The sequence below is a fragment of the Gossypium raimondii genome, chromosome 3 (assembly GCF_025698545.1).
Source record: "Gossypium raimondii isolate GPD5lz chromosome 3, ASM2569854v1, whole genome shotgun sequence".
Taxonomy (NCBI): Eukaryota; Viridiplantae; Streptophyta; class Magnoliopsida; order Malvales; family Malvaceae; genus Gossypium; species Gossypium raimondii.
This window is the reverse complement of record NC_068567.1, coordinates 7197995-7222508: the sequence shown is the minus strand read 5'-3', so window position 1 is coordinate 7222508 and position 24514 is coordinate 7197995. Positions and strand designations below refer to the sequence as shown.

Below are 24514 nucleotides of genomic sequence, written 5' to 3'. Positions count from 1 at the left end.
TTATATTTGTGATAATATATTTGTCGTATCAAATTTTAAAAACAAAACTTATCTTAGTTGATTTAATAGCTACTATTTGGCCATAAATAAAATTTAAAAATTCTAAAAGTACAAAGACTAAAATGACTAATTTGAGGTAAATGGACTAAAAGCATAATTTAACTTTTTCCTAATGCATTTCAATTTGAATTATCAATATTTTAAAAAATTTAATATATATGAAAAATATTTGCAATCAAATAAATTTTAATATAAAATACTCATTAATTATATATGATATTACAAAATGTAAATTTTAAGCCTATTTTCTAGTTTAAACTTTTTCGTGCAACAAAGTGAAAAGGTATATAGTTGCTAGTTTGTATTTTTGTACGATGCACGGGTTATATAATTGCTAATTTGTATTTTTATGCGATGCATGATTATATAATTATTAGTTTGTATTTTTATACGATGCACGGGTCATTTGTGTATATTAAATTTATAATAATTTTATAATATTAGTTTTTGTTTAAAATTTTAATGATTTTTTCAAAAAGTTATTAACAAATCGAAAAAGTAGGATTTTTTACTTAAATAATATTAAAAAAATACTGAAATGGCATGTTCCAAAAATTATGTACCATAGTATTCTGATAGAATTTGCATTAAAACAAAAATAAAAATAAAAAAAATAGTGGAGACAGCTTAATAAGCGACACACTGGGCAAATACAAGTCAAATACGAGTCGTATATGGTAAAAACTAGACCCAAAACTCGACTCTCTTCCCCTCTCACCGAGTCTTCCGCAATGTACTCTCCAGAAAGAGGATCAAGCAGTCAACACTCACTGGATACTTGAAAATTCTGACCCTTGTTGGTTGGGCTCCAACTAAATTTTGTCAACATCCAGGGGATTTCTTTATAAATGGCGGAAATATGACGATTAGGGACTGCCCATGCCTTGCAAACGCCTTGTATCCGGATCCGATCAACCCAACCAAAATGTCCAATTATATCTTCAAAGATGTTGTGAGGGAGATCCGACCAATTAACACTCATCCCTCCTTCCATTTCGGTTGCTAAGATAGTAGAGGTTGGATTCAAGGAAGAGGAGACGGCGGCGCCGGAACCAAACTGGTTACAAGGGGTAAGACTTAAGAGGGAGTGTGTTATTTTTTTTTTGTTCCCGTCTGGTGAATAAATCACAAAGTTGATTTTAAAAGGAATAAATTACACGTGTACTTTTAAAGGTACGAAAGGAACAAACACTCATCAACCGCCTTTTCTCTCAATAAACCCCAAACTTCCCTCCATCTCTCTTTCTTTTTATTTCTTTTTTATTTCCTTCCCATCTCTTTCGAAAAAAATTAAGCACATCACAAAAACCAAACACACCAAAAAAAAAAGAAAAGAAAAAGAAGAAGAAAATGGAAGAGGAAAGATCACTCTCACTTCTTCAGGTATATAAAATGAACCTTACCCACATTTTCTTTACTTATATTTCATTATTTTTGTTATTATCTTTATTCCTTTTTCCATTAAATTATTTTTTGTTGGTGGAATTTTTAAGTTAATGGTGAATGAAGGACTGGTGCCATCTCCAGAAGAAGAGAATAGGAAAACTGTCATTGGAAAACTTAAACAAGCCCTTTAATCCTTTCATTTGATTGTTTTAATCATTTTTATTAATCTTTTATGGCTGAAAATCATGGTTTTTTGCAGATTGTGCGTGGGTTAAGCGAGTAGCTTGGCAACGTCGGCTTCCTAAACAAGACATAGCTGCTAGTAGTGCTACCTTATTAACATATGGCTCTTATGGCCTTGGGGTTAGCTCCTTTAATTTCCTTTCAAAGTTAAGTTGTAGCTTTCTATATATGCATAGCTTGCCACCCACAGAATTTGTCTAGGAGTAAAATTGTAAATGAACCTGGGTTTGATACAGGCGATTTAGGAGTGAAATGTTAAACGCGCCAGGTCAATACGAGAGATTACTTAGTTAAGATTATAGAGAAAAGGGTAAATAAATATAGCTTGCCAACTAAATTTATCAAATTGATGATCAGGTTCTTGGTTTAGAGTCCAACATTGATGCTTTACGTGTTGGTCCTACTCATTTTGACAACTGCTATGTGTTGATACCAGAGAGTTCTTACTCGAGACTACGTGGGAGGGAAGTAGGTTCTGGAAAAACGGTATTCAAATTGTATTACCAGGGAAAACAAAAGAATAAATAAACGTAGCTTGCCAACTAAATTTAACAATTTATTGATCAAGTTCATGGTTCAGAGTACGACATCGGTGCTTTATGTATTGATCTTGGTCCTTACTGATTTTAACAGCAGTTATGTGTTGATACGAGAGAGTGCATTGTTGAGATTACCTGAGGCAATAAGGTTTAGGCAAAATGGTACTCAAATTATATTAACAGGGAAAAGAGAAGAATAAATAAACATAGCTTGTCAACTAAATTTTACAATTTATTGATTAGGTTCATGGTTCAAAGTACTACATCGATGCTTTATCGGTTAGTCCTTACTGAATTTAACAGCTGTTATGTGTTGATGCGAGAGAATGCATCCTTAAGATTACCTGGCGGGGGAGAGAATTAAGTTTAGGCAAAATGATACCTGGATTGTATTACTAGGAAAAGAAAAAAATAGAATAAATGAACATAGCTTGCCAACTAAATTTTAACATTTTATTGACAAGTTCATGGTTCAAAGTCTGACATCTATGCTTTATGCGTTGTTCATTACTGAACTTGGCAGCTGTTACGTGTTGATACGAGATAATGAATCCTTAAGATTACCTGGGAGGGAATTAAGTTTTAAGTTTAGGCAGAATGATACCCGGATTATATTTCCACGAAAAAAACAAGAATAAATAAGCTTACTTACTGACTGAATTGTAACATTTTATTGATCAAGTTCATGGTTCAAAGTTAGACATCGATGCTTTTTGTGTCGGTCCTTACTTTGCCACTATGGTAGTAAGTAGATTTAATTGCTTCATAAATTTTCTTTTTTATTTTATTTGAAGTTTCGAATTAGTATGGTTTCAAATATTGGTAATTGTAACAATACAGGATGATTTCTTTATTGTTCTATATAACATGCTTAAGAGCAGACCTGAGGTATCTGAGATTCATTATGTGAAGGACGCAAAAGTCCTACTAATGCGTTTTGAGTTCGATGGAATCTCGATAAATCTTCCCTTTGTGCAGCTTAAAGTTTTAGTTGTTCTAGAGGTGACCTTAAGCATTACTGTTTTGCATTTAAATATTATGTCACGGAAAATTGATTAGCCTTAGCCTTTGGAGTGTAGAATTTAGACATTTTAAATCCTGTGTTTTTGAGAGATATTGATGAAACTGGTTGGAAAAGCTTGTCCAGGGTGCTCGCAAACACAAGGAGTTGTCGCATTGTTCCGGACTTGAAGGCACTTACTACTTTAGTTTCTTTTTTTCTTTTTTGGTAATTTGATGGCATCTGGAAACACTATTTTTTCTTGGAATGTTGTGCACTTTCAGTGTATGTGAATCTAATGCTTAGTGTACTTTAGAAATTCCAGTCAATGTTACGATGTGTCAAATTTTGGGCAAAGAGACGAGGAGTGTATGGTAATGTAAGTGCTATGTGCTTGCTATTGCTCTTATGGTATACTTCTGCTTGATTTCATCTTTTCTTTAGCATAAGATTATTTTGTTGATTATACCAACTAATGATGTACTGGTTGCAGCTAAATGGGTTTCTTGGAGGAATTCATTTGGCAATTCTTGCTGCTTTTGTTTGTCAGTGTGATCCATATGTGGGTTTGAGTGCTCTAATTTCACATTTCTTCATAACGTTTGCTTTCTGGCCTTGGCCTAGACCGGTTGAACTGCAAGATGGAATGTTACATTCTACTCTAAATCCCACAGAGACGCGGTTATATATTCCCATTCGGTTGCCATTTAGTCCTTATGAATATTGCCATTCAAACATCACCAAAAGCACATTCTATAAAATCAGAACTGAGTTTCTTCGTGGCCATAACTTAACTAAGGTACAATTTGTTCTTTATTATTCTTGTTCTTTTTTTTCCCTTGAGCACCAAAATCCGAATGAGAGGAGAGTGAAATGGAAGGAAAGAGTTGAGATTGGTGGCATGAAGGCTGGACCTATACGGTAAAGGACAGGCTCAGAAAGATAGACATGAATAAAATGGAAGGAAAAGTATTATATTTAAGAAGGATACAACACTTGATTGGTAGCTTTTGCCTTCGATTTCTTTTCACCAACATTTGGCTGAAGTAGAAGGAAAAATAATTCTTCTAAATCTTTCCCTTCTAAAGTGTGATCGTTCCATCCCTTCTCATTGCCTTCCAGTACAGAAACTTTTAATCTATTTGTGTTGTTTGTAGAATAGTAAGTCTACTTCTTGAGGATGAATGTGACAGCAAATTGTAATATCTCGAAAATTACTACAGTAAGAAAGTAGGTATCCTTGATAGTAAAATAAGGAAATAAAGTGACAAAAAGGGAAATTTTGAGTTATGGTAACATTGGGAATTATATTATGACATATTAATTCAAGAAAGGATTAAATCGCAAAAGTGAGAAAAGTTTTGTTGCCCAAGAGTAAATATTTAAAATTTGAGAGATTAAAGTTTAAATACGAAAAAGTTGAAGGACCAATAGAGTAAATATTTTAAGGGTGGAATAATCTAGAAACTAAGGAAAATGGATGAATTAGGACCAAATTGAAAAGGTGAAGAATTTTGAGGACTAAATCATAATTTTATCAAATTAAGTAATGACTCAAGGATGGAATTTTTAAAGATTATAAAGGGCAGAATGGTCAATTAGAAGAGATAAATCTAGAAGGTAATGATGATGTTGGAGATATTTTATATTAATTAATTAAATAAATATTAGTTTATTAATATTTTAATTTAATTTGTAAATGATATTTTATTATTTTATTAGTATAAAAAGTATATATAAGAAAAGGAAGATGAAGAATCATCCATTCCACCATATTTCCATGCAACTAACGTGAAAGAGAGGAGAAGAAAGAAAGTTTTACTTTTTTTACAATTTGGTCATTCCACCAAAAATTTACCATTTTCACCTAGAAATCAAAAGAATTTCTATAGCTTCCAAGAGAGAAGAATAACAAGGAGACAATGGGGAGCTAGAATATCAAGTTAGATTCAAGAAATAGAAGCTGGAGGAGAGAGAAAATCAAGTTAAAGATTGAAATCAATAACACAAGGTAAGAACATCAAGATTTCAATATATTTTTAAGTTTGATATTATTGAAAAAGCATAGAAATAATGTTATAGTAGAGTTTTCTTATATAAGGTCTTATTTTCTTGATATATTAGTGAAGATAAATAAGTGAAAGTGATGGAAAATATTATAGAGAAAAGGAAATAAAAGAGTTATACACCTAGTAATCAACATTTTGCACTAAAACAGTTTTAGACAGCAGTAGTAGGTTAACTTTGAAAAATCACCATAAATTGTGGAAATAGAATTAGAGTATAAATAAAATATGGAAATAATTCTTACTGAGTCTAGTTTCTCATAGAAGAAACTGTGTAAGTAATGGAATTGTAAATCATGAGATATAATAAATTTTGTGAGACAAGGTCAGAATGAATTCTGGTTCCCTGTTCTGACTTGGAAAAATCATTAAAAATTGTACAAAAATAATTATGGGTTATAATTTATATGTTTAAAATCCTTAATGACTCTATTTTCAATAAAAACAAACAGGAACATCATCTGAATTCTGTACAAAGAGATAATTAATTTTTAGTGAGAAGGGGTTAGAACTGTCAAACAGTGAAATAGGGGAAACTTTAAAGAATAAACTGTACTTATTGGCTAAACTAAAAATTATAAAAATTTTATAGTGAGAATGTATGTGAGCCTAGTTTCAGAGAAAATTTTCAGATCTCAATTCGAAATTCTGTAGCTTAAGATATAATTAATTTAGTGACTATGACTCAAGTGAACAGCTTGTTATGAGTAAACAAGTTAATAGTGGTATTATTATATCAAGGATGTGGAATGAAGTGGAGGAGGAGGAAAATATATGTGAATATTCAGCTAATATGAGTTTATTTTAAATAGCTAATTTACATGTTTTAGGTTCAGGGACTAAATTGAATAAAAGTAAAATTTTAAGGGTAATTTTGTAAAAATCTCAAAAAGTGACCAAATTGCACGAAATGAATTGTTTTATTATTTAAATTAATAAATTAAATGAAATATTAATTTATATCAAGATTGGGTGGAAATTCGAGGAAAATAGAAAATCACCAAAATGTCCCTAAATTTTGGTATTTCTGCAATTTAGCCTGGTAAGTTCGTGTAACTTGAATTATATTATTAGATGATTGAAATATATATATTGGATTGAGAAATTTATTTGAATTGTGAACATGAGAAATTGTGAATTGAATGAAATAGAAATGAAGCTTTGAATTACATGAGTAAATATCGGGTCTCATAGGCCCTATTTGTTATGAATATAATATTTCGATGATATGTTGTAAAGAATTATAAAAACACGTTAATAATTTGAAAGTTTTAATTCGGATTAAATTTTGTAACTCGGTTTAATACGTATACAAATGTATGTCTTCTAGTAATGCCTCGTACCCTATTCCGACGTCGAATACGGGTAAGGGGTGTTACAATGTGACATCGCCAGATTCTGTCATAACGTTTAGACCGGGTTTGGGGTGTTACATAAATAAATAGAGTTATTTGGATTTTCTAAAGTGTTTTTTTTTTAAGTATATCAACTCATTTGCAACAGATTAAAAAACATGTTTTGGTATTGCAGGATCTTTTGAAGTTTGATTTTGATTGGCACAATGTATTGGAGCCTTTTCCTTACACAAAGAAATATGTTCGGTTTCTCAAAATTTTTCTTTTGGCTTCTAATCAGGATGAGTTTGGAGACTGGGTGGGTTGGATAAAGTCTTGCTTCCGTTGTCTTCTCATCAAGGTACGTATCCTACAGTACCCTCTTTTTTATTAAAAGGTACAATAGAGAGGAAGGGGGATGTTGTTGGTAGGACTCGGTTACATATCCTTGATGCATCTAGGGTACAAATCAATAAGTCAAATGCGAAACAACATAAACTAGCTGTTGTCATCATTCTCAAAGTTTATGGTGAATAATGGTTATCTATCACATTTTGGCACGTCAGTTTTCTAAGTTTGAAAGGAACCCCTCTAACCATTTAGGTCCAGGGTTTCATCGGTCACATTTGCAAGTCTTATTCTACATGGGCCAAATGCTTTCAGTACTTTTTTTGCTGCGTAATGTTTCTCTTATTTACAAAATTCCATATTTTGGTATAGTCTCTACCTTTGATGAGGCTTTTACTTATTGCAGCTAGAGGAGGTACAGGGTCTTTGTGACCCTAATCCTGTAGAATACATCGATGTCAACATAGTAGACCCACATGTCATTTTCTACTGGGGCTTACAAGCAGGCAAAACTAATGCCATAGACATCAAATCCGTGAAGGATGTTTTTTGGAAGAATATCAGTACCGGGTATCAAGGCCCTTTCGGAAAATAGAGTTATCTATTGTGCAAGCCTCTCAAGTTCCCAAGTCTGCTCAATTCGATACCATGTGGATGTCATGTATAACGTGACTGTTTATTTCTGTTTTTTTATAAGTATGGTGATGCACGGATTGTTTGTGCACTAATATTATAATATTTTTATAATTTTAATTTTTGTTTAAATTAATTAATGATTTAAGAAAAATATAAACTTATTTCAATCAATGTTATTGAAATGTGTTTTTATCTAGAAATATATAATTTCTCAATATTTAACATATAAAACATTATAAAGAAAATATTGGAGACAATCCCGAAGGGTATTCTTTTTATTTTGGAAAGTGTAAAAGTGCAAAAGAAACAAAAGGATACCCCTTTGGGTTTCTAGCCTTCAGCATTCATTTTCAGTAAAACACAATCATACACTTCCCTATCTTGTTATAAATTTCATATGAACTAGGCAACCATGAAAATGTAAAAGCCAATTTGTAAAATCAGGGTAGCTAAATTCTATACCCCAGCACTTGGGTACTCAGGGTCCCCATTTGTCGATACGTACCCAACAATATATTGCGGAACATGCTGCGAGTATATAGGGATCCTTCGTTGATGGTAGTCCATCATCTTCCAACAAGCTTTTTTTCTTTTCTGGCTCAAGGTATCGAATTGAGCAGACTTGGGAACTTGAGAGGCTTTCACAATAGATAACTCTATTTTTCCGAAAGGGCCTTGATACCCGGTACTGATATTCCTCCAGAAAACATCCTTCACGGATTTGATGTCTATGGCATTAGTTTTGCCTGCTTGTAAGCCCCAGTAGAAAATGACATGTGGATCTGCTATGTTGACATCGATGTATTCTGTGGGATTCGGGTCACAAAGACCCTGTACCTCCTCTAGCTGTAATAAGTAAGAGCCTCATCAAATGGTAGAGACTATACCAAAATATGGAATATACGGAAAATCAAACTAGGATTTTGTAAATAAGAGAAACATTATGCAGCAAAAAAAGTACTGAAAGAATTTGGCACATGTAGAATAAGACTTGCAAATGCGACCGGTGAAACCCTAGACCTAAATGGTCAGAGGGGTTCCTTTCAAACTTAAAAAACTGACGTGCCAAAATGTGATAGATAACCATTATTCACCATAAACTTTGAGAATGATGACAACAGAGAGTTTATGTTATTTCGCATTTGACTCATTGATTTATACCCTAGATGCATCAAGGATATATAATCGAGTCCTACCAACAACATCCCACTTCCTCTCTATTGTACCTTTTAATAAAAAAGAGGGCACTGTAGGATACATACCTTGAAGAGAAGACAGCAAAAGCGAGACTTTATCCAACCCACCCAGTCTCCAAGCTCATCCTGCTTAGAAGCTGAAAGAAAAATTTTGAGAAACCAAGCATATTTCTTTGTGTAAGGAAAAGGCTCCAATACATTGTGCCAATCAAAATCAAACTTCAGAAGATCCTGCAATACCAAAACATGTTTTTAATTAGTTGCAAATGAGTTGATATACTTTAAAAAAAACACTTTAGAAAATCCAAATAACTCTATTTATTTCCTCTCACATTCATCTTCAAGAACTAGACTTACTATTCTACAAACAACACAAATAGATAAAAAGTTTTCGTATTGAAAGGCAATGAAAAGGGGTGGAACGATCACACTTTAGAAGGGAAAGATTTAGAAGAATTATTTTTCTAATGCTTCAGCCAAATGTTGATGAAAAGAAATCGAAGGCAAAAGCTACCAATCAAGTGTTGTATCCTTCTTAAATATAATACTTTTCCTTCCATTTTATTCTTGTTTATCTTTCTGAACATTGCCTTTTCAGTATAGGTCCAGCCTTCATGCCACCAATCTCAACTATTTCCTTCCATTTCACTCTCCTCTCATTCGGATTTTGGTGCTCAAGGAAAAAAAAAAGAACAGGAATAATAAAGAACAAATTGTACCTTGGTTAAGTTATGGCCACGAAGAAACTCAGTTCTGATTTTATAGAATGTGCTTTTAGTGATGTTTGAATGGCAATATTCATAAGAACTAAATGGCAATCGAATGGGCATATATAACCGCGTCTCTGTGGGATTTAGAGTAGGATGTAACGTTTCATCTTGCAGTTCAACCGGTCTAGGCCAAGGCCAAAAAGCAAATTTTTTGAAGAAATGTGAAATTAGAGCACTCAAACCCACAAATGGATCACATTGACAAACAAAAGCAGCAAGAATTGCCAAATGAATTCCTCCAAGAAACCCATTTAGCTGCAACCAGTACATCATTAGTTGGTATAATCAGCAAAATAATCTTATACTAAAGAAAAGATGAAATCAAGCAGAAGTATACCATAAGAGCAATAGCAAGCACGTAGCACTTACATTACCATACACTCCTCGTCTCTTTGCCCAAAATTTGACACATCGTAACATTGACTGGAATTTCTAAAGTACACTAAGCATTAGATTCACATATATTGAAAGTGCACAACATTCCAAGAAAAAATAGTATTTCCAAATATTATCAAATTACCAAAAAAAGAAAAAAAGAAACTGAAGTAGTAAGTACCTTCAAGTCCGGAACAAGCCGACAAATCTGTGTGTTTGCGAGCACCCTGGACAAGCTTTTCCAACCAGTTTCATCAATATCTCTCAAAAACACAGGATTTAAAATGTCTAAATTCTGCACTCCAAAGGCTAAAGCTAATCAATTTTCCGTGACATAATATTTAAATGCAAAACAGTAATGCTTAAGCTCACCTCTGGAACAACTAAAATTTTAAGCTGCACAAAGGGAAGATCTATCAAGATTCCATCGAACACAAAACGCATTAGTGGGACTTTTACATCTTTTACACAATAAATCTCAGATACCTCAGGTCTGCTCTTAAGCATGTTATATAGAACAATAAAGAAATCATCCTGTATTGTTACAATTACCAATATTTGAAACCATACTAATTCGAAACTTCAAATAAAATAAAAAGGAAAATTTATGAAGCAATTAAATCTACTTACTACCATGGTGGCAAAGTAAGGACCGACACATAAAGCATCAATGTCTGACTCTGAACCATGAACCTGATCAATAAAATGTTACAATTCAGTCAGTAAGTATGCTTATTTATTCTTGTTTTTTCCTGAAAATACAATCCGGGTATCATTTTGCCTAAACTTAAAACTTAATTCCCTCTCAGGTAATATTAAGGATTCACTCTCTCGTATCAACACATAACAGCTGCCAAGTTCAATAAGGAACAACGCATAAAGCATAGATGTCAGACTCTGAACCATGAACCTGTCTATAAACTGTTAAAATTCGGTTAGCAAGCTATGTTCATTTATTCTATTTTTTTTCTTTTCCTGGTAATACAATCCAGGTATCATTTTGCCTAAACTTAATTCTCTCCCCCGTCAGGTAATCTTAAGGATGCATTCTCTCGCATCAACACATAACAGCTGTTAAATTCAATAAGGACTAACCAATAAAGCATTGATGTAGTACTCTGAACCATGAACCTGATCAATAAATTGTAAAATTCAGTTGGCAAGCTATGTTTATTTATTCTTCTCTTTTCCCTGTTAATACAATTCGAATACCATTTTGCCTAAACCTTATTGCCTCAGGTAATCTCAACAATGCACTCTCTCGTATCAATACATAATTGTTGTTAAAATCAGTAAGGACCAATATCAACACATAAAACACGATGTCATAATCTGAACCATGAATGTGATCAATAAATTGTTAAATTCAGTTGGCAAGCTACGTTTATTTATTCTTTTGTTTGCCCTGGTAATACAATTTGAGTACCGTTTTGCCAGAACCTATTTCCCTCCCACATAGTCTCGAGCAAAAACTCTCTTGTATCAACACATAGTAGTTGTCAAAATGAGTAAGGACCAACACGTAAAGCATCAATGTTGGACTCTAAACCAAGAACCTGATCATCAATTTGATAAATTTAGTTGGCAAGCTATATTTATTTACCCTTTTCTCTATAATCTTAACTAAGTAATATCTCGTGTTGACCTGGCGCGTTTAACATTTCACTCCTAAACCGCCTGTATCAAACCCAGGTTCATTTACAATTTTACTCCTAGACAAATCCTGTGGGTGGCAAGCTATGCATATATAGAAAGCTACAGCTTCACTTGGAAAGGAAATTAAATGAGCTAACCCCAAGGCCATAAGAGCCATATGTTAATAAGGTAGCACTGCTAACGGCTATGTCTTGTTTAGGAAGCCGACGTTGCCAAGCTACTCGCTTAACCCACGCCACTACAATCTGCAAAAACCATGATTTTCAGCCATAAAAGATTAATAAAAATGATTAAAACAATCAAATGAAAGGATCAAAGGGCATACTTGTTTAAGTTTTTCAATGAAAGTTTTCCTATTCTCTTCTTCTTCTGGAGATGGCACCAGTCCTTCATTCACCATTAACTAAAAAATTCCACCAACGAAAAATAATTTAATGGAAAAAAGAATAAAGATAATAACAAAAATAATGAAATATAAGTGAAGAAAATGTGGGTAAGGTTCATTTTATATACCTGAAGAAGTGAGAGTGATCTTTCCTCTTTCATTTTCTTCCTCTTTTTTTCTTTTTTTTTTCTTTTTTTGTGTGTGTTTGGTTTTTGTGCTGTGCTTAATTTTTTTTAAAAGAGATGGGAAGGAAATAAAAAATAAATAAAAAGGAAGAGAGATGGAGGGAAGTTTAGGGTCTATTGAGAGTGACACGTAGAGAGAAAAGGCGGTTGATGAGCGTTTGTTCCTTTCATACCTCTAAAAATACACGTGTAATTTATTCCTTTTAAAATCAACTTTGTGATTTATTCACCAGACGAGAACCAAAAAAAATAACACGTTCCGTCTTAAGTCTTAGCCCTTGTAACCAGTTCGGTTCCGGCGCCGCCATCTCCTCTTCCACGAATCCAACCTCTACTATCTCAGCAACCGAAACGGAAGGAGGGATGAGTGTTAATTGGTCGGATCTCCCTCACGACATCTTTGAAGATATAATTAGACGTTTGGGTTGGGTTGATCGGATCTGGATACAAGGCGTTTGCAAGGCATGGGCAGTCCTTAATTGCCATATTTCCGCCATTCATAAAGAAATCCCCTGAATTTTCAAGTATCTGGTGAGTGTCGACTGCTTGATCCTCTTTCTGGAGAGTACGTTGCAGAAGAATCAGTGAGAGGGGAAAAGAGTTGAGTTTTCCTTAATACGGGTGGGTTCTTTTCACTGTGTTAGATTATTTAGAACAAGGAAAAATGTCATTCTTTTTGTACTCTCCATTTTCAACTGAAGTAATTCAGCTGCTGCATTTAGGGGAACCTCTCTTCTTCGAAGTGGCGACTTTTTCCTTAGATGCAACCTGCCCTAAATGCCTTATCTTTGTGTTGGGTACAAATAGAAACAATTGTTATGTCCTCCTGGTGGTTCAACATGGAAGATTTTTTAGTTCAATAATGGTTTCACTGAGCCCAATTCTGTTGTTGATGCTGCTTATGCCAGAGGGGTTTTCTATTGAATTTTCAATGGAGGTCAATGTTGAACTTAAAGAGTGGAGTGGTATTCTAATTGATCAATGATTTCCAGGTGTTGTAAGCTCATTGTTCTGATTGATTTTTCAGAGATGCGTTGGGTTTTATTGAATGAGCATGTGATGTTTATTGGGGGCACGTCCAACAGTGGAAGAAACAAGTGAAATGGCGGCAGTGGCATATCTCATCATAGAAAGTCGCCACTTTATCGTAAATGTCGTCGAGATCAATTTAAGTTTACAAACTTTAGAAAAATATTGTAAACATCTCTATTTATCAATAAAATTCATAGTCCTTTTGTTCTTTAGACTCTTTTATCTTTATTTCATAACACAAACCACATAAATTTGTCATTTAGATTTTAGGACATTCAAGTTATAAAATTCAAACTCATTAATCTTTATATTTTTTTAATTCACTTGGGTCCAAAGAGTGGTTTTCCATGTTATTTTTCTCAATTCTTAAAGCAAGCAATTAGATTATAAATGGGGAAGGGAGAATGAATTTGTAATTATTAAATCTTAGGCCAATTAACTTAAAAATCGTGATATAATTGGGAAATGGGATCATTTTAATAAATAAAAGATTGGAATGAAATGATTCAAAAGTTATGACTAGAAATGGAATAAACACAAAAATTAAAGGTCACGGACAAAAATTTACCCTTAAATATCCCCGAGGCAAAGGTTACTTGCAGAGGAAGTCAGATATACAGCAGTTTGCGATTACATTATTTTCATATTTTCTCCTTAAATTCACAAAATAAAAGGAGGAAATATAGCAACTTTTGTCTCAAATTTCCGTCCTTATTAACCGCTGCCTTGTTTTAACCAATCCATTTCCACAGGTTTGACCTAAATCCCATTTCAGATAGGCTTAAAAAATTGTCCCCAAATCCGCCATGAATGATGACTACATCACCATCTCGCCCCATTTCAACCCAGACCCATACAGATTCCGAACTTACACGGTAACTTTCTTCTCAACTCCCATTATCACCACAGTCACCACCACCCCATCTGTTGTCCGCAACTGGCTCTTCAGAGTCCTTCGTCTCCACAGTATCCGTCGCCACAGGCTCGTCGTCGGCCTCGGGGTTCAATGGAGCCCTTACTCTTCCCTCGCCCACTCTGCAGCAGCCACTCTTCAACTTTGCATCGGACATCAATGCCTCATCTTCCAACTCCTACATGCAGATACCGTGCCCTTATCTCTCCGTCGCTTCTTGAGTGATCCTCGTAATACTTTCGTCGGAGTTTGGAACCATAGTGACATAGCTATGTTGTTGAGGTCTGAGCATAGGCTTTCAGTTTCCAGGGTGGTTGATGCTCGTCATGTTGCTGCTGAGAGAAATGGGTTGAGTTCACAGTTGTCTATGGAGAAGTTGGCTGAGATACTTTTGGGTGCTCCTGATGTTAGGAAGCCTCAAAGTATTGGGGTCAGTAATTGGAATGATTATCGGCTTTCTTTAGAGCAAATCCAGTATGCTTGTGTTGATGCTTATGTTAGTTTTGAATTGGGGAGGGTATTGCAAGTTTGGAATTGGTAGGCTGGAAGACTGGAAAAATGAAGGGTTTTAAGTGTTTTGCTTCAATGGCTAGTGAAGGGTTCCTTTTTGTCTGGATTAGATACTCTTTAACACGCTTTCTTTTGCTTCATGGATATGGATTTCATACTATGCTGATCCATTGAAGTTTGAAAATTTTTCTGATAAATGATATTATTTCTTTTGTATTTGATGGTTTTGCAATTCTGTTAAGTTCTTGTTGTTTGTGACTTTGATGATCATTTTAAGAATGTCTCTGTTTCATTCATCCTAGAGAAGTTCACCTCTGTGTGATGCAAGTAAACTATAATCATGGAGACCAATACTTCTTTCTGACGTTAATATTAATCTTGCTTGTTGAATTATAACTTAGTATGATGCTAGGTGTTGCTTTTTATCATGGTTTTCAAGTTTCAGCCGACCCCAAATTGATTTCTTGTTTAGAAAGAAACAAGGACTTAGATTAACATTAAGTAGATGTCCTCCTTGAACTACATTTCCATCTACGATACTGACAAAACTTAGATTTGACCTTGAACCAGCTTGGTTTAAATCTTTCATGCTAATTATTAACTTGTAGATTGAACTTGTGTGCCATAAATGACTTTGAAATGTGATATCATGCATCCTATTGCAAGAGATCCTTGTTTACATAATATGTCAATAGTTCTTTGGTTATGATAGACCTTATTAGTTGTGTTGAGGCCTTTGACCGGGGGTGGAGGTTTGCATGGTGGCCAAGAGCCTTAAGGAGTGATTCGAGGTTGGCATGGTGATTGGAGGTGGGCGAGATTGAGAGTTCCGTATGGTAGGGGTAACAGTGGAGTAAGTCTTGAGTATGAAGGTGGTAAGAGTGACTTATGTATACCCTTCTTGGTAAGATCCTTGCTACGAGCGTGCCAATAGGTGGGCATTAGCTATACTTGTTGTGGGAGGATTCGTTGACATGCGTGAGGGTTCGTTGTCTTCTCGTGTATTCCTTGATGTGTCTTGAGAGGACTAGGGGATATTGACATGGGGAGGTTAATTGTCCTCAGGAGGGTCAGCTAACACAACCTTATAGGTCTATGATTAGTCGGAGGCTTGGCCTTCGCTAGGTTGCCGAGGATGGTTGTTGTGTGGCAGGTAAATGGTTTTGAGTTACTACACCAATCTGTCATCACCCGACTGGTAAGCTGTCTCTAGGGCCAGGCGTTGGTGGTTAAACCTTCTTTTGATTTGGGCCTAAAAAGTTGTTTATTATATTGCTTTGACTCTTCATTTTTTTTTAAGCATTTAACATTCCCATCTCCTATGCTCCTACCCAAGCCCGAGTGTATGCATAATTGTGTTTCTCAAAAACTTGTATCTATAAGAGGTTATAGGGTAGATATAGCATTTTCAAACAGCTTCTTCAACGGTGCTCTCGCTTTACCTAATTAAATGCCTACAACTTCTGCTTGTTTACATGGATAGAACTTATATATCACCCATATCTGTATTTTAACAAATGTTTTTTCAACTTAATGTATACTAATTGTGGTGGTCTTTTGTTTTATAACTTCGCTTTTTTCTATGATAGTACTCTCTCCTCTGTAATTTGATCCATTGCAATCCTTAGACACTTCTAGTGGGATATGCTTATTCACTGAATGCGGAATCCTTTTGCTTTTTGAGATCTTATTTTGTGAAATCTCTGCTTCATGTGCCCCCGAAGATATTCCTGTTTTCGAATCGATTTCTTTTTCTTGGAGTTCATGTAGAAGAAAAATGTTTTTCTTTTTTTGGCACATAAGCAATCCGTCGACTTGATTAGTTTGGTCATAAAAATGGGTAACGTAATTGATATAATAATAAAAGAGTTAGAAATAGATCCTTCTTTTTGCTCTAAATCGACATTCTGTAATGACAATTATAATTAGATTGCATTCTACTAAGATTCCAAATAAGGTTACTCCTAAACATGCACTTAAACCATAACTACATAATAACTTCTTAATGTTACAACCATGCAAAGTCGAGCAAAGCAAATGCAATGGCAACAAAGAAGTTGATTAATTAACAACCCGGCAATTCCCCCGAATCTGGCCATCGGTCCCTGTTAGCACCCCTAAGCTTCCCATTTTCAGCATCGAATTCTTGAAGTCCTCAAAGAAGGCCAAAGGGTCCTCAGCATAGGATAGTACAAGCTGTCTAGTTTGATAATCATCAGTGACAAGCGCCTGGTCAGATGGCAGCAATCCCTCTCCGGAAAGAAGGTTAATGTAATACTGGTTGTCAAACGTCGCAGGGCTGACCAGATCAAGTCGCGCAAGCCTTGAGTTCCCATCCGTTTGTGAGCACAGCTGCTGCAGGTTTTGAAGGAAATCAAGGTCAATATCTGGACCATTTGAGCCTTGAAGCCGTGAACTAAATGTCGAACATCGAGCCATTCCCAACGTGTGTGCACCTGCAAAAACAATGCCAATGCTTGGTTTCATGGTTATGTAATTGAGACATTTACAAATACAAGGTGCATTGTCATAAAAAATCATCACCAGAAAGTGCAATCATGTCATTGAATGAGAGTCCAACGTTTTGGAACTTGGCAACAAGTATTGGCACCGTTGAATTTGGACCTGGAATATTGTTTGTTGCTGCTTCTTTGCTAGCACCCAAGCTGTCTTTTCTCCCCATCTCCACTTCCCAACTCGGACCCCCTGACTGCATTCCCAAATTTTATATTTTCATTACTCAGACTCGGGTATAAGTATTAGATACGGATGTATATATAACTCACTATAACGACAGAGTCTCTAGCAGCTGTTGCAAGAATATCAGCACAAGAAACAGTTTGAGGGCAAACAGATTCGAGCTCCGATTTAATAGCGTCGATTACTTCAAATCCTCTCAGAGAATTCAAGTTCGGCAGTGCGGTTTTCTCACCAGTGAAATCCTCAGTATCATCCAACAACACTGAGCCATCACAACCCTGCCAAAAAAAACAACTCACATCCAACATCAATTATTTGTACATGAATACATAAATATTAGTAGCATAAATTAAAAGTGTGACTTGCATTAACAAAGCAATCATGGAAATGAAGCCGAAGCAACGAAGCTGCCATTCTAGAGTCCTGTGATACTGCATTTTCAACCCAAGAGTAGATGATGGACTCTGCCTCCGGGCAGCTATTTTTATACAAGTCGATCTGCAACACTATACTAATGTCGTCGACGCATGTTTCGTTCATGGTGTTTGCAACATTAATGGAAACCATTACCAAACATAAAAATAACAAAACCAAACACTTGGCCATCTTTCTACTCTTTACTACTTACAAACTGCAACTTAAAGATCATATATATATGAATTGAGGCAAAGGGGGTGGTTTAAACGTGAAGGAAGAAGCAGTCAAGCAATGGAAGAGGTCAAGTTTTTGGTGTATTTCGTCATGAGAGTAACAATATAATACCTAACGCCATGTGCTGCTGCAGATTGAAAGCTTTTTCAAGTATTAAAGAGAAGCTCTAAGGGCAAGCTGCTGTAGATTATAGTACATCTATGATGTTGGTTAAAATTTTTTTTTATTAAAAATTCATATACGATTCAAATGAAGTTTTAGTTGAAATGTTAATGTTATTTAACTCTCACTAGTGCTCATGGACCGAGTTGGGTTGGGTCTAAGTATGATATTAATATATTTTATATTTGCTCAAACTCGGCAAATTTGCCCATATTTGTAAAAAAATTTAATCCAAACTCATTTTAGGCCCGCCTATATTGTTTTAATTTTTTTTAAAAATATTTTATTTTATTTTAATATTTAACAATTTTATACAATTTTTATGTATTGAAATTTTTTATATAGTCATCCCAACATTATTTTAATGTTTACATTAGAGTAGTATTATATATTTAGTATAATTTTATTTTCAATGTATTTTAAATTACATAATATATAAAAATAACATAATATAAAGTATTATAAACTTAAAATGGGTCGGGCTCAGGCTTTGAATGTTTAAATCCGAGCCCAACCCATATTTTAAAGTGCCTACTTTTTTTACCCAAGCTCATTTTCGAGCGTAATATTTTTGTCCGAACTCTCCTAAATTTCGAGCAGACAGGTAGACCCTAATAGGTCTAAACCCAAATGTAATGGGCTCAGATCCCAAAACATAAGCATCTGCTCAGTAAAAGAGTAGGTTGGCTATAAGACAATGTAACCCAGATAAATTGTGAGTCTTGGTCGCATCTTTATTGATTTTGTAAAACACCTAAAGGATAAAGCCCAACTCATTTCAATAAACCTGTTGAAAATATAGGCTGAAATCAAGTTTTGATATTTAAAGTCAAAAGCTTGGTTTATTTTTTATATATTATATAATATTATAATATAGATATTAAAAATATATTAATTTTTTATACTTAAAATTTCAATAAAATAAAATCTAATTTTAAAAATATAAAATTTCTAAATATTAATAAAAGTAACATATTTCTAAAAAATTAAAACGATTTAAATAAAATTAATTAATTATTTACAAATATAAGCAGAATGTTAAGGTTCATACTTTTTGCCAGATTATACTTTTTTATACAAGAGAAAAGGGGACGGGGGAGAAATTATTTTATGGATCCATCCCACCACATCATCCATGGTCTCTTTTCTAATCATTCAATGACATTTCAATCATTTTTTTCATGTCATTGACACATAATTTTAATAATTTTTTACCCTGAACCTCGAAATTTGAACATTGAATCATGCATCTCGAACCCCAGATCAGAAAAATACATACAACTCGAAACACATATATTATTAAAATTTAAACTCTTTTTTGTTGTAAGAGAGATAATATTTTTGGGGGTAGGAGAGTAAAAAGACCTATAATTTTGATCCCATACAACTCAAGATAGCATCTAAGTGCTCAAAATTCAAAAAGACAACTCAAATTTATTCTCTCAAATTCTCAATTATTAATTTCTTTTACAATGGGATGACAAGATGTGATGTTGAACCTCATCTACAATCATACACCCCTTATACTTATGTCTCTACTCCTATTAATATACCTTCTTCTTTTTTATGTAATTCCAATATTCTTTCTCAAATATATTATTATATTAAATTTAGCCTTCACTGTTTATAGTTTCATCAATTTGGTTTTTATTAGTTAAATTTGATCATTAACATTTAAAAAGTCAGATCGCTTTTTTTAACAGGAATGCGGACTAAAACATTAATATTTTAATGATGTTAGTGTGACAACCTGCAGGATAGCCCATATGTACTTTCATATTAACATGTCACTCTTTGTCTTGCATGTCATGTCAATAAATAATTTTAAAATTATAAAACCTCATAAAATTAAAAAATTAGAATGAAGTACATGCGATTTTTCATGTTTAAAAATTTAACGTTTTAGTCAAGATTTCGTTAAAAAAACAATTCAACTCTTTCGGAATGTTGATGGTCAAATTCAACTTTTTTAATAAAATTAAAAGGTAAAATTGATAATAAAAAATATAACTAACTAAAAGATTAAATTTGGGATTATACCTTTCAATAACAAAATTTTAAATTATTAAAAAATCAAATTTTAAAAAATTTATGCAGTCATTCGATGTTAAAGTTGTACAAGATTATCTTATATTTAATAAAATAAAAATTCGAATCACAACATCTGCTATTTCGTTTCTCATGGATATAGACTGATGTCTCTTTTAGCTTCATTACTTTCTAATTTGATTAATGACAGTTGTTACATCAGAAAATTTGGGATAAGAAGATAGAACTTTTTGTTTTTCTAAGGAAACAACCAAGCTTTCTATCTTTTTAACTTTCCAGCAATGTTTGAGCAAACCCTATTTAGCCCACCAATAGAGGAAATGTTCATTAGCACGAGGCAAGAATCCTATCTCTTCTTCCTTGTGACGTTTGAGTAAACTAGTGACCAACCTATGTTTACATTCTACATATACATCTTCTTTCCAAGCACCATCATACAATTCACACTTTATACATTTCTATAAAATAATTTATTATTATAATTGCTCGAATTGATCTGATTTATTTATCGTACTTTTAAAATATTACCTTTAAAGTTTGAAAATTTTATGTACAACTTGAATTCCTCTCATATATATCATTTCACCATTACTTTCTATGACAAGTATGCATGCGCAATGTATTATTTATATATGCCCAAAGACTTTCCATTTCATATCTTATGTTTTCTACTTCTTTAAATCACATGTTTTGAAAAAACATTTAAATTTCAAACATGTTGAATCATGACAATAAAAGTAAAGGACTCATATTAAAATTTCCGGTTAACATAAGTCTTGAGTTTGATTCTTAAACAATTTTTATCTTCATAGTTTACCCGTATATATTTTCCATAAAGTGCTTTAAAGTGATAATTCTAAATTTAATTATACTACTTCTTTACGTATTATATGTAAAGTGCATACACGTATCAATATGCAAAGCATTTCTAAAAAGCTTGAAATATACGTATATGCAAAGCAGAAATGATATATATATATATATATATAAGTGTACAACATTTCAATCCAGCTGTTATGTGCAAAAATCTTCCAAAAGGATCCCACATTTGAAGACGTTAAATAAAAGATACTGATAAGACAATTTTGAAAGAAAAAGTTTAATCATTCTTTCACGTACCTTATCTTTATTCTTACATGATGAATATAATACATGTTTCCACAATATGCTCTAACAGACCAAATTATTATTTTTATTCACACAACTTGAACTAATCAATTTAATCTTTCACGAGTGTAATGATAATAAGATTATTTGATAAAGAATAACAATTAAGAGTTATTCCGTGATTTAATTCAAAACTGATGTTATAAATTATGTATATAATGCAAATATGCAATGATACACATGTAAACATACATACATTACACTCACATATACATATATGTATATATAATGCTAGTGCATATATAATTTCAACAAAAGAATATAAGCTTATGGTGGGTATGAAATATTCTTTTAAATGAAATCCAAAGGTATGCATGCAAACTGAATATTGCCCTATATTATATATATGAGCTATTGCTATTTGTATTCCGAAAGTTTAACTTTCTTCATAACTCTGCTTTAAATACAATATCTTTATACGTATGACCACACACACATATATATACATATATATAAGTAGCTTAGCATGTTGAGGAGTACTGTACCTTGTTCCTAGAGCTTAATATTGCTGAGACAGTGATATATGGGAAAAATCTCTCGCCATTCCTTGTAATATCTAGAGATTATAGCACTATCCATTTCCTTGCTAAGTTGTTCATATTCCATCATTTATTGACCCTCCATCTCTTCCCTGTTAATTAGCTTAAAAAGGAAGATCCAAAAAGCTAATTAATGGTGGAGGAATGGTTAAAAGTTATACTGTTGTATTCATGTCTTTGAACCCTCCATGCATTGTATGTACTCCAATACCTGCTATATTACACCCGAATACCCGATATGGGTTGGCTTAGTTACTAGAGTAGTAGTCATTAACACTCTGAAAAATATCAAAGTTGGAGTCTACTAATCATAATAATAAACTTTTCAAAACACATTATCTGTTCAATTTCATTGCCCTACCATCTCCTACCTTTAGGGTCGATTTCTCATCTTGATTATTGTAGAAATGCCCCCTTTCTTTCCCCATAAAGTTGAACAATTTGATATGTCCCCATACAAAAAGGAACTATAAGTAATTATAACTACTTTTCTCATCAAGAAAAACCCTAACCCTAAAGTCTTTCTCTCTCTAGCTTAATAATAATCTATATGTGATGATCATATATGCATGGGTGCACACATTGAAGCTATAAGAAAGCAAAAAAGTAAAAGAAACACAATATATCTCCATATGATTGAATACTCCCTAAATACAAAGAATAGCCACAAGAAAAACCAATAGTACAAAAAACTACTCCTAAAAAGCACTAGTGATCTAATAATTGTACAGAGATAATTAACATATAATTAAGCGACATAAAAATGGTGAAAAGTGGGGGTTCTTTCTTGATGATGAGTTGGTTAGAAAAACGACATACCAGTAGTAAACACATAATTAAAAACCCTTTTTTTTTCCTACTGATCTTCTTCCTTTGCTTCTGTCCTCATCGGTGAGGGAACAATATCCTGAAGAAGCCCATGGTCTCTATGTGATAAAGCTGAAGGATTTGGGTTACTGAATCGTGGTTTCTCTTGAAGAAAACCAGGGAACGGGGGATGGATTATGTTTGAGCTAGCTGTGGTGATGTTCAAAGAAGGGGTTGAGTTATATATATAGGGTTGTAATTGTTGTTGCTGCTGCTGTTGATGGTTTAAGTACATAGGTTGAGGAATAATGAAAGATGGAGCACCGAAAGCGGCGGAGTCCGGTGCGATTCCGATGGCCCCTCGAGGCATTATCGGACATGGATGCGTATGCTGGCCTTCGTACGTCGTGACGACGATGGTCGGATCGTCGGACGACCTCTCGACTCTCTTCTTCACCCCACATCCTGCCGTAGTGCAACGATAGTAGCTCCTGTTTTTCAATCATACATTAGAACCCCACAATTAAAAAAGTTAATTCAAAAGTACTTTTTTTCTTTATGAAATTTTGAATTCTTGGTATGCAAGGAACATATTCAAAATTGATATACTAATTTAAAAAAGAAAAACAAATTTGATATATATACCTGGGATAAGGGCTGTTTTTCACAGCTTTTTGCCCATATTTTCTCCATCTATAGCCATCATCTAAGTGATCAATATCACTCTTGGTCATGAAGGCAAATCTGGGTTCCCTTTGCCTTTTTGGATTCTTCTTTTTGGGTTTCAACCTAAACCCCATCAAACTTTACTTAAAAAACCACCACTTACAAATATGTATATGTATATGCATATACATGATGTATGTATGTAAGTCATGATGAAACCCATAGCTTAAAAAAAGATGAAAAAGCTTACGGTTTCTTTGTCTTGTCTTCATCATCCTCAGCTTTGGTTTGCTCATCATTTGCAGCTAATTCATTGGAAGAAGAAGAGATGGAAGAAGAGTTTGGCGTCGCGGGGTTGTTCAAGACCTCGGAAGATTCCGGCACGGTGGAAGCCGGCGACAAAAGACCAGCCTGATGATTGAGGTGCTGCTGCTTAGAGTCAGTGTGGGGTTCGTGTAATATATCATCATCATGGTGGTGAAACACTGGTAATGGAGGTGAGGATGGTGGAAGAATCGAAGGCTGAAAAGAATCGAATAAAGAAGGAGCAACAAAATCTTGATGGATACCTAGCAAATCCATGAAACCCAATGACCCCCACTTATCTCCACCACTGCCTTCACATGATGTTCCTGCCATGTCAAAGATGCTCCCACCACCACCACCACCAAAGACTGACGGAATCTCATCGGAAAATCTCATATTCGCCATGGGATTATTCTCGTTCTTCTTCTCCATAAAACTATTCACATATTCTGTTTCCTTTTTTATTGAACAAAACTAGGGAGGAAATGGTGGGGGGAGTATTGTATTGGGGGGGTGTGTTTCTTTTCAAGTGTGAAATGTGAATGGATTTTTGGGTTAATAATTTGGATAACAGCTTGGAATTTTTGGGAAGAAGGTGACCGCCATTTGCCGGTTAATTATGAATACGGTACGTGTCGATTTTAAAGAGCGGGGTATTGGGAGGGCATTTATTGCTTTTGGACCGCCCTCTCTTCTTTTTTGGGTCCACTTTTGCGTACGCGTATTCCTAACCGGTTTAACCGGTTATGTGTGTGGACGGGGCCCGTCTCTTTTCGCGGTTCTGCTTTTTAACTTTTTAAATTTTTTCAAAAATTAATTAAGCTAATCAGGCG

At 34.0% G+C, this 24514-nt stretch overlaps 5 protein-coding genes and 1 long non-coding RNA gene across 9 annotated transcripts; 3 read left to right on the top strand and 3 right to left on the bottom strand.

Moving 5' to 3' along the window:
• The first annotated feature begins 919 nt into the window (after nt 1-919).
• On the top strand, nt 920-7571 carry LOC105796922 (nuclear poly(A) polymerase 3-like). The gene is made up of 9 exons (XM_052628818.1): nt 920-1058; nt 1706-1809; nt 2047-2175; nt 2270-2368; nt 2472-2507; nt 3069-3230; nt 3722-4027; nt 6825-6989; nt 7383-7571. The coding sequence occupies exons 1-9, from the start codon at nt 920-922 to the stop codon at nt 7569-7571; spliced, it is 1329 nt and encodes a 442-aa protein (XP_052484778.1).
• Nucleotides 7572-7859: 288 nt separating this feature from the next.
• On the bottom strand, nt 7860-12418 carry LOC105796918 (nuclear poly(A) polymerase 3). Of its 2 annotated transcripts, none has more exons than XM_012626765.2 (10): nt 12123-12418; nt 11935-12012; nt 11747-11854; nt 10584-10646; nt 10326-10487; nt 10135-10248; nt 9948-10010; nt 9528-9833; nt 8875-9039; nt 7860-8458 (listed from the first exon to the last, which is right to left on the bottom strand). In XM_012626765.2, the coding sequence occupies exons 1-10, from the start codon at nt 12153-12155 to the stop codon at nt 8069-8071; spliced, it is 1482 nt and encodes a 493-aa protein (XP_012482219.1). In that variant the 5' UTR covers nt 12156-12418; the 3' UTR covers nt 7860-8068. The 2 variants fall into 2 exon arrangements, with proteins under 2 accessions (XP_012482219.1, XP_012482221.1); XM_012626767.2 differs by having other exon boundaries at nt 9948-10001.
• Nucleotides 12419-12652: 234 nt separating this feature from the next.
• On the top strand, nt 12653-13423 carry LOC128039743 (uncharacterized). The gene is made up of 2 exons (XR_008194238.1): nt 12653-12800; nt 12902-13423. It is a non-coding gene; the product is annotated as an uncharacterized LOC128039743 (long non-coding RNA).
• A 479-nt stretch (nt 13424-13902) lies between these two features.
• Nucleotides 13903-14853, top strand: LOC105796098 (3'-5' exonuclease). Its single transcript, XM_012625725.2, has one exon. The coding sequence runs from the start codon at nt 14018-14020 to the stop codon at nt 14663-14665; it is 648 nt and encodes a 215-aa protein (XP_012481179.1). The 5' UTR covers nt 13903-14017; the 3' UTR covers nt 14666-14853.
• Nucleotides 14854-16510: 1657 nt separating this feature from the next.
• LOC105796917 (peroxidase 40) lies at nt 16511-18051 on the bottom strand. The gene is made up of 4 exons (XM_012626764.2): nt 17701-18051; nt 17421-17612; nt 17179-17344; nt 16511-17090 (listed from the first exon to the last, which is right to left on the bottom strand). Exons 1-4 carry the CDS (start codon nt 17938-17940, stop codon nt 16696-16698), a joined length of 993 nt encoding a protein of 330 aa, XP_012482218.1. The 5' UTR covers nt 17941-18051; the 3' UTR covers nt 16511-16695.
• Nucleotides 18052-21446: 3395 nt separating this feature from the next.
• Nucleotides 21447-24267, bottom strand: LOC105796916 (probable WRKY transcription factor 48). Of its 3 annotated transcripts, none has more exons than XM_052628062.1 (4): nt 23626-24267; nt 23355-23498; nt 22722-23200; nt 21447-22116 (listed from the first exon to the last, which is right to left on the bottom strand). In XM_052628062.1, exons 1-3 carry the CDS (start codon nt 24111-24113, stop codon nt 22759-22761), a joined length of 1074 nt encoding a protein of 357 aa, XP_052484022.1. In that variant the 5' UTR covers nt 24114-24267; the 3' UTR covers nt 21447-22116; nt 22722-22758. The 3 variants fall into 3 exon arrangements, with proteins under 3 accessions (XP_052484022.1, XP_052484021.1, XP_012482217.1); XM_052628061.1 differs by having other exon boundaries at nt 21447-22113; XM_012626763.2 differs by lacking the exon at nt 21447-22116 and having other exon boundaries at nt 22510-23200; nt 23626-24266.
• Nucleotides 24268-24514: the final 247 nt, after the last annotated feature.

Coding starts and splice junctions, on each gene's coding strand:
- LOC105796918 (XM_012626765.2), bottom strand. CDS start 12,155: ATGAAAGAGGAAAGATCACTCTCACTTCTTCAG. Junction 12,013..12,122: donor GATCACTCTCACTTCTTCAG/GTATATAAAATG, acceptor GGAATTTTTTAG/TTAATGGTGAATGAAGGACT. Junction 10,011..10,134: donor GGCTTGTTCCGGACTTGAAG/GTACTTACTACT, acceptor AGTGTACTTTAG/AAATTCCAGTCAATGTTACG.
- LOC105796098 (XM_012625725.2), top strand. CDS start 14,018: ATGAATGATGACTACATCACCATCTCGCCCCATTTCAACCCAGACCCA.
- LOC105796922 (XM_052628818.1), top strand. CDS start 920: ATGACGATTAGGGACTGCCCATGCCTTGCAAACGCCTTGTATCCGGAT. Junction 1,810..2,046: donor ATGGCTCTTATGGCCTTGGG/GTTAGCTCCTTT, acceptor ATTGATGATCAG/GTTCTTGGTTTAGAGTCCAA. Junction 6,990..7,382: donor TCCGTTGTCTTCTCATCAAG/GTACGTATCCTA, acceptor TACTTATTGCAG/CTAGAGGAGGTACAGGGTCT.
- LOC105796916 (XM_052628062.1), bottom strand. CDS start 24,113: ATGGAGAAGAAGAACGAGAATAATCCCATGGCGAATATGAGATTTTCC. Junction 23,499..23,625: donor GAAGACAAGACAAAGAAACC/GTAAGCTTTTTC, acceptor GATGGGGTTTAG/GTTGAAACCCAAAAAGAAGA. Junction 23,201..23,354: donor AAAAACAGCCCTTATCCCAG/GTATATATATCA, acceptor ATTGAAAAACAG/GAGCTACTATCGTTGCACTA.
- LOC105796917 (XM_012626764.2), bottom strand. CDS start 17,940: ATGGCCAAGTGTTTGGTTTTGTTATTTTTATGTTTGGTAATGGTTTCC. Junction 17,613..17,700: donor TCCATGATTGCTTTGTTAAT/GCAAGTCACACT, acceptor TTTTTTTGGCAG/GGTTGTGATGGCTCAGTGTT. Junction 17,345..17,420: donor CTAGAGACTCTGTCGTTATA/GTGAGTTATATA, acceptor TTGGGAATGCAG/TCAGGGGGTCCGAGTTGGGA.